At 42.3% G+C, this 13,962-nt stretch overlaps 1 protein-coding gene across 1 annotated transcript in view; it reads left to right on the top strand.

Annotated features, from left to right (window-relative positions):
• Positions 1–13,962, top strand: part of ppat (phosphoribosyl pyrophosphate amidotransferase) — a 54,508-nt gene that overhangs the window by 23,215 nt on the left and 17,331 nt on the right. Inside the window, exons 3-4 of the mRNA XM_033029127.1 lie at positions 7,214–7,280; positions 8,235–8,441. Coding sequence (XP_032885018.1) covers positions 7,214–7,280; positions 8,235–8,441 — 274 coding nt within the window. The remainder of the gene's footprint in view (positions 1–7,213; positions 7,281–8,234; positions 8,442–13,962) is intronic.

The following is a 13,962-nucleotide window of genomic DNA, read 5'->3' as shown; positions in this document are numbered from 1 at the left end:
GTTGATCAACAAATCCAATTTCCAAATACCTTTCCCATTCAGATGTTCCCCTGAACTTTGTAGGTATATTGTAATATCTTTCTCTGGGACTGGTATGCTATAGTACTGAGAACTATACTTTGCAAACTGCATCTTCCACTTTCTGCTACCTATTGTACTTGAGTTTGTTTTGATTGTTTTTATGTATTGTGCTATCTCCCCTGAACTTTGTAGGTATACTGTAATATCTTTCTCTGGGACTGGTATGCTATAGTACTGAGAACTATACTTTGCAAACTGCATCTTCCACTTTCTGCTACCTATTGTACTTGAGTTTGTTTTGATTGTTTTTATGTATTGTGCTATCTGATTTGATTGGAGATCATGCAAAACAAACCTTTTTGCCAACAAACCTTGGTACACATGACAATAAACCTACCCTAGTTTCTCCCTGAATTTTGTCAACATCTAATGTAATACCTGTAATGTGTATGAGCTTACCACTATTTCAAAGCTTTTTTCAAAGTAAAAGTTGTTGCGCTTCTAATTATTTTCAGCTATTTCAGGAATCTTAATTCAAGATGGCGGATGTGCGGGAGTGGGCGCCGTCTGTGTATGGCAGCCTGCCCGCAGTCCGTCTCTTCACCTTTTTTTTATTTTAAGTCCTGTCCAAAATGTTAGTGGAGGTCTTTTATGTGGTGGGGGGGGGGGGAAGGGGGAAACTTTAATTCTTAGTCCCCTACCTGGTCGGAGAGGCAGCATCCCTCCGAGCTGCTTCTTCGCCCCGTCCTCGCGGCCTACCATCGAGACTGGAGCGGCGTTTCCTGTCGGGACCGGCCGGGACTACAGCTTCGGCGGCGGCAAGGACACCATCACGGAGCGGAACCACGGAGCGGGCGATGCCTTATCGGGTCGCCGTGCGGTAAGCTCCGGAGCGCTGTGGCCGTCGATCCAAACATCGCGGAGTTGTGGCTGCGGGCGTCCGGCCGCGGGCGGCCATGGATTTGAGCGCCACGGAGCCAGGGATCGAGTTCGTCGGGGTCGGAGCTCCAACCGGCGCGGCCTGAAGTCTACAAGTTCTCCGGTCTCCGGGGAGGAGGCAGCCGCTCCAGACTTTCCAAGCCGCTGAGGAATTGTTTCACCCGACGCCAGTGTTCCATCTTCACGGCAAGAGGGCCCTGAAAACATCGGACTGGCTGCAAGGCCACAAATGGGCCCCGACCTCGGGTGTTTCAGAGGAAGAGGACTTAACTTTCTGCTGCCTTTCCCCACAGTGGAAAATTTTGATTCTGCTGTGGGGGGACGTTTGTGTTGAACTCTATTCAATTCAATTCAATTCAACTTTAATGTCATTGCACAAATACTGAGTATGGGTACAACGAAATGCAGTTTTGCGTCAGTCCGTAGTAGTGCAATATAGAAATTAAAAAAAAAAAAGAGGATACAGAATAATAAAAAATACAGAATAATTAAACAATGGGGACGGAGGGACTGGAGGAATCTATCGGCGGGACTCCGAGTTCAGCAATGCGACGGTATGATTGTAGAAGTTGTTCCTCATCCTACTGGTACGAGACCTGAGGCTCCTGTACCGCCTCCCTGATGGGAGGAGGGCAAACAGTCCATGGTTGGGGTGGGAGGGGTCTTTAATGATCTTCCCAGCTCATTTCAGACACCGTTTTCGGTGGAGGGCATCCATGGCAGGGAGCGGGGCACCGATGATGTGCTGCGCGGTTTTCACCACCCGTTGTAGTGCCTTCCTGTCCGCAACAGTGCAGCTGCTCTATAATGTGTTGTGTCCATTTTCTTTCTTTATTTAATTTTAACCTTTTTCTATGGTTTGTATGTAAATGTATTATTTAATTTATGTAAAGCACTTTGGTGTCAATGCAAATTGACTTAAAATGTGCTATATAAATAAAGCTATTATTATTATTATAAGTATGGAATAGGGGTTCCAAACTATTAATCACATTATGCTCTCCTTTAGTAACCAGTTCACTGCATATGTAATCAAGAAATACTTGAGCGCAAATGTGATATGCCCTCAGTACATCCTCGATGTAATATTGACGTGGTCCAGTACTGGCCTTAACTCAAGTTCAACAATTCTAATAATCTTTACAGTTATGGAACGATGAGTGTCTGACCATGCCAACACCATTATTTACAGTGAATCCGTCAACATCCTGGCATAATAAATCTCTTGACTCCCTATGTTTATTTTCTCTTTTCTCTGTCCTTTCATATGCCTTTACATTGTCTCCAGCTATACAATGTCCTCTACATTGTCTCAGCTATACAATGTCCTCTATAATGATTGAGACAAAGACCCATCATTTATTTATTTGCCTCTGTACTCCACAATTTGAGATATGTAATAGAAAAAATCACATGTGGTTAAAGTGCACATTTCAGGGCTCCATAAGGTTTGGGACACATGGCTTTACAGGCGCTTGTAATTGTTCAGGTGTGTTTAATTGCCTCCTTAATGCAGGTATAAGAGAGGTCTCAGCACCTAGTCTTTCCTCCAGTCTTTCCATCATCTTTGGAAACTTTTATTGCTGTTTATCAACATGAGGACCAAAGTTGTGCCAATGAAAGTCAAATAAGCCTTTATGAGACTGAGAAACAAGAATAAAACTGTTAGAGAAATCAGCCAAACTTTAGGCTCACCAAAATCAACTGTTTGGGACATAATTAAGAAGAAAGAGAGCACTGGTGAGCTTACTATTCACAAGACCAAGGTAGACCTACAAAGCTGATGACAGAAGAATTCTCTATCATAAAGAAAAATCCCCAAACACCTGTCCGACAGATCAGAAACACTCTTCAGTAGTCAGCTGTGGATTTGTCAATGACCACTGTCCGCTGAAGACATCATGAACAGAAATACAGAGGCTAAACTGCAAGATGCAAACCATTGGTTAGCCGCAAAAATAGGATGGCCATGTTACAGTTTGCCAAGAAGTACTTAAAAGAGCAACCACAGTTCTGGAAAAAGGTCTTGTGGATAGATGAGACGAAGATTAATTTATATCAGTGATGGCAAGGGCAAAGTATGGAGGAGAGAAGAAACTGCCCTAGATCCAAAGCATACCACCTCATCTGTGAAGCACGGTGGTGGGGGTGTTATGGCCTGGGCATGTATGGCTGCTGAAGGTACTGGCTCACTTATCTTCATTGGTGATACAACTACTGATGGTTAAGAAGGAACTGCAGATGCTGGAAAATCGAAGGTAGACAAAAATGCTGGAGAAACTCAGCAGGTGAGGTAGCATGTATGGAGCGAAGGAAATGGGCAACGTTTCAGGTTGAGAATGTTTTTCAGACTGATGTGGGGGGGGGGCGGGAAGAAGAAAGGGTGAGGCGGAGACAGTGGGCTGTGGGAGAGCTGGGGAGGAGAAAGCAGGGACTACCTAAAATTGGAGTTCAATGTTCATACCGCTGGGGTGTAAACTACCCAAGCAAAATATGAGGTTCTGCGCCTCCAATTTACAGTGGGCCTCACTCTGGCCATGGAGGAGGCCCAGGACTGATAGGTCAGGTTCGGAATGGGAGGGGGAGTTGAAGTGCTGAGCCACCGGGAGATCATGTTGGTTATTGCGAACCGAGCGGAGATGTTGGGCGAAGCGATCGCCAAGCCTACGCTTGGTCTCACCGATGTAGAGCAGCTGACACCTAGAGCAGAAGATGCAATAGATGAGTTGGAGGAAGTGCAGGTGAACCTCTGCCGCACCTGGAAAGACTGCTTGGGTCCTTGAATGAAATCAAGGGGGGAGGTAAAGCGACAAGTGTAGCATTTCCTGCGGTTGCAAGGGAAAGTGCCAGGAGAGGGGTGGTTTGGGTGGAAAGAAACAAATTGACCAGGGAGTTATGGAGGGAGCGGTTTCTGCGGAAAGCCGAAAGGGGAGGTGATGGGAAGATGTGGCCAGTGGTGGAATCCCGTTGGCGGTGGCGAAAATATCGGAGGATTATTTGTTGTATGTGACGGCTCGTAGGGTGGAAGGTGAGGACAAGGGGGACTCTGTCCTTGTTACGAGTAGGGGGATGGGGAGTGAGAGCAGAGTTACGGGGTATAGAAGAGACCCTGGTGAGAGCCTCATCTATAGTAGAAGAGGGCATCTCTGATGACCTGGTTTGGAACACCTCATCCTGGGTGCAGATGCGGCGTAGACAGAGGAATTGGGAGTAGGGGATGGAGTCCTTACAGGAAGCGGGGTGGGAAGAAGTGTAGTCCAGATAGCCTTTCTTCTTCCCACCGCCACATCAGTTTGAAGAAGGGTCTCAACCCGAAATGTCGCCATTTTCTTCGCTCCATAGATGCTGCCTCACCTGTTGAGTTTCTCCAGCATTTTTGTCTACCAACTACTGATGTTAGTAGCATAATGAATTCTGAAGTGTATAGACACATCCTATCTGCTCAAGTTCAAACAAATGCCTCAAAACTCATTGGCCGGCGGTTCATTCAACAGCAAGACAATGATCCCAAACATACTGCTAAAGCAACAAAAGAGTTTTTCAAAGCAAAAAAAATGTCCATTCTTGAGTGGCCAAGTCAATCACCCGATCTGAACCCAATTGAGCATGGTTTAGTTTAGAGATACAGCATGGAAACAGGCCCTTCGGCCCACCGGTTCCACGCTGACCAGCGATCCCCGCACATTAACACTATCCTACACCCAGTAGGGATAATTTTTACATTTATCAAGCCAATTAATTTACAAACCTGTATGTCTTTACAATGTGGGAGGAAACTGAAGATCTCGGAGAAAACCCACGCAGGTCACGGGGAGAATGAACAGACTCAGTACAGACAGCACTCTTAATCGAGATCGAACCTGGGTCTCCGGCACTGCATTCGCTGTAAGGCAGCAACTCTACCGCTGCGCCACAGTAACTGCCTTTTAAATCACCAGAGAAGACACCCAGCAACTGGTGGTGAATCGCAGACTTCAAGCAGTCATTGCATGCAAAGGATATGCTACAAATTACTAAACATGACTACTTTCATTTACATAACATTGCTGTGTCCCAAACATTATGGTGCCCTGAAATGGGGCTATGTATAAACACTGCTGTGATTTTTACATGGCAAAACCAAAATGTATAAAAATGGCCTTTATTAAAATCTGACAATGTGCACTTCAACCACATGTGATTTTCTTTTCTATTACAAATCTCAAATTGTGGAGCCTTTACCACTCGCTAAGGACACTGTTATTTACATCATGCATTCCGTCTTGCTGCACCAAATCACAGACAATCTCTTTTGTTCACTTTCCTTTGCCCCGTTTTGATAAACGGTTAATTCCTGAAATGCTAAAAATGTCCACATGTCAACATTTTTATTTTGGATTTCCTCCAGACCCAAAACATCACCTGTCCAATCCTTCCCCAGATTCTGTCTGATCAATTCTTCCAACACTACAGGAGTAATATTTTTCTACAGGAGTAATGTTGCTTTTAATTTAAATTTAATCTGAAGTAAATATCAGGATTACATCTCAATTTTATAGATGAAATGTATACTCTAAGATACTCTGAAGTATCTTGAATATCAACTTTACAGGCAGCAGCAAGGAATACAATTGTCTAAGAAGAGAAATCCAAAATTTCTACAGTAGATATTAAAATAAAATCTAAGAGATCTATTCAAGTACTATTTAAGTATTATTCTGCTGCATCTGTTTTGTATTGTTTCAAACTAACAGGTTTTGGAGAAACTATAGCAAAAAAATGAAAGCAGCATTGCGTGCACAGGATCAATAAAAGAAGATTAATCCCGATGTTGGGGAAGTCCAGAACTAGGGGTCACAGTTTAAGGATAAGAGGGAAGTCTTTTAGGACCGAGATGAGAAATCATTTTTTACACAGAGAGTGGTGAATCTGTGGAATTCTCTGCCACAGAAGGTAGTTGAGGCCAGTTCATTGGCTATATTTAAGAGGGAGTTAGATGTGGCCCTTGTGGCTAAAGGGATCAGGGGGTATAGGGGGGTTGCACGTAAGGTCACTGGGTCAGAGGGCTCGACGCACGGAGCCGCTAAATCCATCTGGAGGACATCCGTCACTTCCGGTATATGTTATTAACACAAGAAACGCGTACATTCCTACCTGTTAAAGACCTCCAAAATTTTGAATTTTTGCGCTGAAAAAAATTGTGGGAGTCGGGTTAAGTGTGAGAGACATGTACCCAACTTCAGAATTCCAAAAGTGAAGAGAAATTAAGGTATAGAGAAGCGAGAACTGAAGGGACTACAGCAGCTATAGTGCTTGGTAAACATTGGTCGTGCAGATATCGGAATTGAAAATATCGGAATTATCGCGTTTGCTCACTATTTCATCAACTATAAGGCATTATTTGTGTTTTTTCGTGATTCCTTTGGTATCTAAAAAGTCTCACAAGTGATAAATCTGGCTGTAAAGTTTTCTTCAGATGCGTTTTCATTTTGTATGTAAAAACCAACTTGGGAACCATGGGCGATTTAAAATAATTACAGTCAGATTTATCACTTCTGAAACTTTTTAGATGCCAAAGGAATCATGAAAAAACGCAAATAATGCCTTTCTGTTGATGAAATGCAGTGAGCAAACGGCCAATGTTCGCCAAGCACTCTGGCTGTTATTGTCTCTTCAGCTCTCAATTCTATCTGCTGTCATTTCTCCTCACTTTTGGAATTCTGAAGAAGGCTAAATGTCTCACACGCATATCCCGATTTCCATAACTATTTACAGCGCAAAAATTGACAATTTCAGCGGGTTTTAACGGGCCCGCTACGCTGGAAACAATGGTAAGTGCCTCCCTGCAGTTCATCGCGTGTAATCCATTTGGAGTAGCGTAGCAACAGTACGGGTCATGGGTCGTGACCCGACTGCCATGAAACCTCCCTATGGAGAGAAGGCAGGGATGGGATACTGAGTTGGATGATCAGCCATGATCATATCGAATGGCGGTGCAGGCTCGAAGGGCCGAATGGCCTACTCCACCTATTTTCTATGTTTCTATTAGATTTTTTTTTATCATGTTGGAGTCTTTTTTGCACAAGCTTCTGTCAGAATAAAGGCAATTCCTGCATATTAGTTCACTTTTATTATTGGATAAAGTTAAACTGGCTTGCTCAGTGAAACTGGAGGTTTATGATGGCACTGAATTTCAGTGTGAAATCACTAGATCTCGTTTGCAAACCATCTACTTATTATTATTGTTGAAACTTTTGAAAAAATATTTTTACAGAGGTCAGGAAAGTGCTGGAATTGTGACAAGTAATGGGAGTTCCTCACCATTGTACATGACACACAAGGTACGTCTTTCTTGTTACATTGTATTGATCTTTACAACTTAAAATTCTAATTTGGATGGATTTAACAGTTTGCTCAATGTCCAAACTGACTTCATGTTGTTAACTTATTTTAACTGGATCACCCAGGAGTTAAAATCCTAAAAGCTAATAATCAAGAAAAAATTCAAACAAGGCCCAGCATTTGTCAGCAGCGAAGTAAAGGAAATTGGTGCTGACGTGTGAAGAAATGCTCCCTAAGGAATACAATTATTAATTTTTAAATGCAACCAATTTTGATTATTTGCGAAGCTATTGCAGTATGTAAAATGTGTTTTTAAGGCACATGAGAGAGAGAGAAAGAGAGAGAGAGAGAGATCATTCATTTGCTCCATTTGTTCTATCTCTCTCCGCATCCGTCTATCTCTCGTTTCCCATTCTCCCGACTCTAGTCTGAAGAAGGGTCACGACCTGAAACGTCACCCATTCTTTCTCTCCAGAGATGCTGCCTGCCTGAGTTACTCCAGCATTTTGTGTCTTTAACTAGCATCGGCAGTTCCTTCCTACACAATATTCTAAATATAATTTGCATGATATTCCAGGTATGATGTCACAATGTTTCCTCCATAGTACTTCCCCAAAAACATTCTCTAAGATGAATGCAATTCTAGGTGTTAGAGAAAATTGTCGCAATAACTTTTATTCCCATGATTTTTAAAGTATTCTTCAAACGGGTAGTTATTTCCAAAAGTATTATTAAATCCTGGAGTAGTACTTTTCGGAATATAAATGTAACTTTGAAGTTCATGTGCATTAAATGTAGTTGCTTATATTTTAAGTAAGATTTTCAATCGGAGAAAAAAAATGATTTGTCATTAACACAAATTAGAGGTGTTTTATACCTCCTCGAATCGATGACAATTTTGAGTTTAAAATTACGGAAATCACGAGTATTTAAAAATGTGTTTCTTTTTATAGGGAATGGGCCTTGTAAGCAGTAATTTTCGTGAAGAACAAATACAAAAGCTTCGCAGTGGAAATCTGGGTATAGGACATACGCGATATTCTACATCGGGTATTTCTGAATTACAGAACTGTCAACCATTTGTGGTGGAAACACTTCATGGAAAGATTGCTTTAGCTCACAATGGAGAATTGGTCAATGCAAAACAATTAAGAATGAAGGTACAACATTGATCTAATTACATGTAATGAATTAATGATTGAAGAAAGTATTGCATTTTGAACAATTCACCTTTTGCTGAATGTTAACTCTTCACAACACAAAAGATCAGCAATGGATAATTGAAATTGGGTCCAGATACAAACCATTTCTTGGCTCTACTTCATTATACAATTATTTATTGTCATTTGAACCTCAAATGAAGTTCAAACGAAATTTGGTTAACATTTTGATGTTTGGTGGCAACTAACACTCATGAGGCATTTGGTGGCACTCTTGCCTCAAATTAGAAGATTTCAGCCTCCATTTCACAAACCTGAACACGCATCTGCTGTATATTCAAACGTGAGAAATATGCAATATTCCAAAGTAACCAACATTTGTGGTGGCTGCTAATGAGGGCAATGACCAAAGCATTTCCTCAGCTACTGTTTCTGTCCAGCACACTTTTTACTAAGCTTTGAAGTACAGTGCTGGAAATGAAGTAATGCCTGGTGCAATTTTACACCTTATTATATTAATCCTTCATTCATGTGTTTATGGTCACTGAAAAATTAGAACATAAACGATCCTTTTAAGTCATTGAGGCACTATAACTAATGGACTCTCTCGTAAATAAGAAGCTCTGTGAAGAATGTTGAAGAGAGTCTTGTATGATTGCCAGTTACTGCCTCGTGATCGCATGAACTCGTGTGTGAATAGTAAATGTATGATTTATCCAAGGCAGCAAGTTATTGTACAGATATTTATAATCAGAGGGAAATAGAACCTCATTTTTAACATTCCTGCAATCCCCGTGTGATCATTGCAATCTGAGTTGTATAATCCTCTGAGAAGACATCAACTCATTGTAAAAGGGCTTTCTCACGGTGCGACCTGACGCAAGACTTAACAAGAGTTTAACATCGTAGGAACCTCCTGCGATAACAGTACGGCATTCGTGGACCACCGAGGACCTCCGTGGCGCTAACGGCAGGTAGTCGTGTAACTTTGTACGGTCGGGAGAAAATTCAAACATTTTTGAATTTCTCCAAGAGTGACTTGAGCACTTTTTGGTGAGCGTTGCAACATTGTATGAACGCAGATGCCAGTGCGATATCCGTAATGACTCTTGCGGGTACCGTGGGAACTCCTGCGAACGGTAAACCCGGAAGCTTGACAGAGGGGACATAAGGTGAGTAAAAAAGGTGGTCTCAATATCGCCAATGGACAATGTGTCCATCGAGGACGTCCCACCTAATTGTCATTGTTTGAGAATCTTTTTCACAGTAAAACTTGCAGAGATGCCTCTCAGAAAAGCGCAAAGAAAGGGGTCAAAGAAAGTCAGAAAGTTTTTAGCCATGCAGGCAAACGAGAAGGAGACTCGGCAAGAGAGACAGGTGGAGAGGCAAGAGGAGATGCCAGAGATACCACTGCCTGTGGGCTCCTTGGAGCAGGGAGAGGGTGATCAAGGTGGATTTGAGATTGCCTCCCCAGTAGCTGTTGCCTCCACAATATCCTCAGCAGACGATAACATAAAGGTTAGATGGCAGAAGGTAAAGGCCATATAACTTCAACAGGGAACAAGAGGGGGAACTGGTGGAGTGGTACCAATGTTGGCCACTCACCATTTGGTGTGACATCTGTAGTCCTTTGTAAATGTCTGTATGTTAATTTATGTGTCCTTTACTCTTGTGCATTTTTTTTTTTGTTGGTGGCTACACATTTTATTATATCCTGAAGTGTGATAAAGCTTTTACCTCAGCATTTTGATTGTCATTGCCATTGCTTGTTTAAAATAAACTTATCTTTTACTATCAGCTTGATGTCTGCAAATCGTCATTAATACATCACTACAAGATGAATGTCTCTAATGTTATAATCCCTCTCATGCTGTAACACAAAATACCTTAATGGAGGTGATATAATCACATTTTCACTCATTTACATTTTTGAGTGTGCAGGACCCTGAAATGTTCAGCTATTTAAACGTGTTCTTCACCTCTTGGTAGAAAATGAAATAAGACAATCAGCATGGTAAATGTGATACAAAGTCTTTATTCCTATTTGACAATATAAGAAGACGAATTCTGTCACATATTGAGAGGAGATGCATCACACAAAACATTTGTCTGTAAAAGGGCCTCGCAAACACGAAATACAACAAATGAGGCACGCGAGATTATTTAAAACACATTATATCCATCAACCTCCGCTACAAGCGTGAACAGGCATTTAAAGGGACAATGCAATGTTATAAACGGCAGGTTTTGCGGACGAACATCTTATAGGAAGCACTTTTCAGAGGACAACACTAGGAAGTCAGCTTATAACATGCAGTAGTGTTCCTGTGGTCGGCTACCCATCAATATAGCTGTCCTGCCACGGCACACTCCCCAATTGTGAATTGTAGTAAGCGCAGAGATGGTCTCTTTGCTCTTTCACACTGGATGTGCCCGAGTTACCTTTCAAACGCTGCAGTGAGACCATTTTTAACTTGTTCGCACCACTTCTCCAAGCACCTAGTGTTACTTCCCCTGTGTCACTGTCCACTATGTCACCGTCCTGGATGGATGTTGCTGATCCAGCAGCTGCACCTCTCATTCGGATCAGGTTGTGCAGAACACATGCTGCATATACTATACTCTCCACATTCTTGGGCCTCTGCTCCATTGTCTTGAGCAAGCATCTAAATCTGTTTGCCAAGATGCCAAAATAATTTTCTACTACCCTCCTGGCCCTTGACAGCCTGTAATTGAAGATCCTCTGTTCCCTAGTTAGATTCCTCTGTGGATATGGCTTCATAATCCAGGGCCGTAGTGCAAAGGCTTCATCAGCAACCATTGCATATGGGATGTCCGGGCTGTCTTCTCCTGACAGAGGTTCGGGATCAGGCATGCCTGCTGTTCCACCTTCCATTTTCTTTCCAAGCCAGGTTTCTTTCTAAATCCGGCCATCACCAACACTTCCAGGTGTGCCCACATCCACATACAGGAAGTTGTAGTTATAATCAACCACCGCCATGAGTACAATTGAGTGGAATTTCTTGTAATTGAAATAATTTGAGCCACCTCCGGGTGGTTTATGAATTGCCACATGCTTGCCATCCAAAGCCCCACATGTGTGAGCAAAGTTCCACCTGTTTTCAAACCCCAGTGCAACTCTCTTCCACGCATCTGGTGTACTGGGGCATTCCATCACTTCAGCTGAATAAAATTGGATGATCGCCTCACAGGTTTCTCGGACAATACCACAGATGCTGTTGGTGGCGACAAGAAAGTTGTAAGACAGACTTTTATAAGAATCGCCTGAGGCCAAGTAGCGGAGGGTGATTGCTATGCGCAACCCTGGTTCCAGTGCCTTTCTCATTACAGTGTCAGTCTTCTTCAGCAGAGGTCCCAAATTATTCTTTAACTCATTAAAGAGCTCGGGTGAAATTCTGACAAAGTTTTTGAATGCACTTTTATCCTCTTCGCACAGCACATTAAGCAGTTGCTCATATTGTCCAAATTGAGGTCTCCGTTGAAACATGGGCTTAACCCAGTGAGACTTCCTCTTAATTCTCTTTTTAATTAATCTCACCCTTCTGCCTTCACGCAAGCGTTTTCGATGCACATGTTGCGCTAATGCATACAGCGCGTCAATGCAAATAACAACCAGCCTGTACTCGAACCAACTTTGTATAGGCATGTCTGCAAATGAGCCAATTCTACGAACGGAGGATATTTATATAGTGTGTGAAAAAAAGTGACATCATTTGTGCCACGTGATTAACTACACTACAGTCCACGATGTTCATTCATGCTTAACGGGAAAGATCGGGAGACGGACAAGTCACTCGCACAAATGACAGAATTGCCGAGTACCGTGGGAACTCTTTATCTACCCCCCGTTATATCGTGCGGAACTCGTGCTGGACCATGACCACTTCACTCTGGTGACATCTTGCGTCAGGTCGCACCGTGAGAACCGGGTTACAATTCATCCAGAAAACTTGCTATGGTTGCATTGGGAATGTTCAAATTGGAGCATTGCCCATGCAAAGATGTTCCATGCTTTTTTGCGATTGTAACTGAACAGAAGGCGGTCATCTGGATCATCAAGTTCATGCTGCCTCTCTGTAATAGTCAGTCCCTTAGTAATAAAGTTTATTTCCATTGTGTCTATACAACTTTCTTTTGAAATCATTGATTATTTCTGCTTCCACCCACCTCATAGACAATAAGTTCAAGTTGATTACCATTCCATTTGCTGCATTAAAAAAAATCTTGCTTGCACTGCCATGTATTGCTTACTCAAAATCTTGCGACTTTGTCCCCCAGTCCTTGTGTACTATGAGCTAATTGGAATAGTTTTCCTTTGCTTGCTTTATCACAAATCTGTCATACTGTCTCATCCTTATTACCACTGCAGAGTTGATAAGGTATCTCTTGCCCATGAATTGTCTAATATGCAGCCCAGTAGCTCAAGGAGGAGTTCAGGTTCCAATATTAAGGAGAAAAAAGTTTAGACTGCTTCTGCTTCCCACAGGGTTCATCAGTTTCAGGAGATTTCTTTAAATTTATTAATTGCAGAATGGACATTTGGCGGATGAGATGTTCTAAGTTAGTATTAATTTGATTCCTTTCAAATAATTTCTGCCCTCCTTATAAAAAGCATTAATATGCCTAATTCTACTCTTATCACTTATGACCTTATGTTGGTGATATTTAAACCCAGAAACTTGATTACTTCTTAATCATATAATTATGTTGTCTCATTCACGCTCTCCCAATAATGGAACATTTAACTTCTAACTTGTCATGTTTCCTTGGGATATTATATGTTTCAATAAGATCACTCCTTGTTCTTTTAAACTCCAAAGAATATAGAGCTAACCTTTTTGCCATTCACCATAAGAATACCTCTCATCTCGGGAATTCCATGAGGCAATGGTCATTCCTTGCTGATTAGTGCCAATAAGTACAGATGGTATGCAGCAAAGGTAAAGAGTCGAACCAAGGAACTGCAAATACTGGTTAGTATACAAAAGAACACAAAGTGCTAGAATAACTCAGCAGATCGCGCAACATCTCTGAAGAACATGAATAGGTGATGTTTTGGGTTGAGACCCTTCTTCAGACTAATTACAGGAGGGGGAGAAGAAAGCTAAAAGAGGGGAAAAGCAGGACAAAGCGTGACAGGCGAAGTGGTTTTGTGATGGGCAAATAGACAATAGGTACAGGAGTAGGCCATTTGGCCCTTCCAGCCAACACCGCCATTCAATATGATCATGGCTGATCATCCACAATCAGTACCCTGTTCCTGCCTTCTCACCATATCCCTTTAAGAGCTCTATCTAACTCTCTTGAAAACATCCAGAGAATTGCCCTCCACTGCTTTCTGAGGCAGAGAATTCCACAGATTCACAATCCTCTGGGTGAAAACGTTTTTTCTCATCTGTTCTAAATGGCCTACCCCTTGTTCTTAAACTGTGGCCCCTGGTTCTGGGCTCCCCCAACATTGGGAACATGTTTCCTGCCTCTAGCGTGTCCAATCCCTTAA

This window comes from Amblyraja radiata, chromosome 1 (assembly GCF_010909765.2).
Source record: "Amblyraja radiata isolate CabotCenter1 chromosome 1, sAmbRad1.1.pri, whole genome shotgun sequence".
Taxonomy (NCBI): Eukaryota; Metazoa; Chordata; class Chondrichthyes; order Rajiformes; family Rajidae; genus Amblyraja; species Amblyraja radiata.
This window is presented reverse-complemented; position numbering and strand designations above follow the sequence as displayed.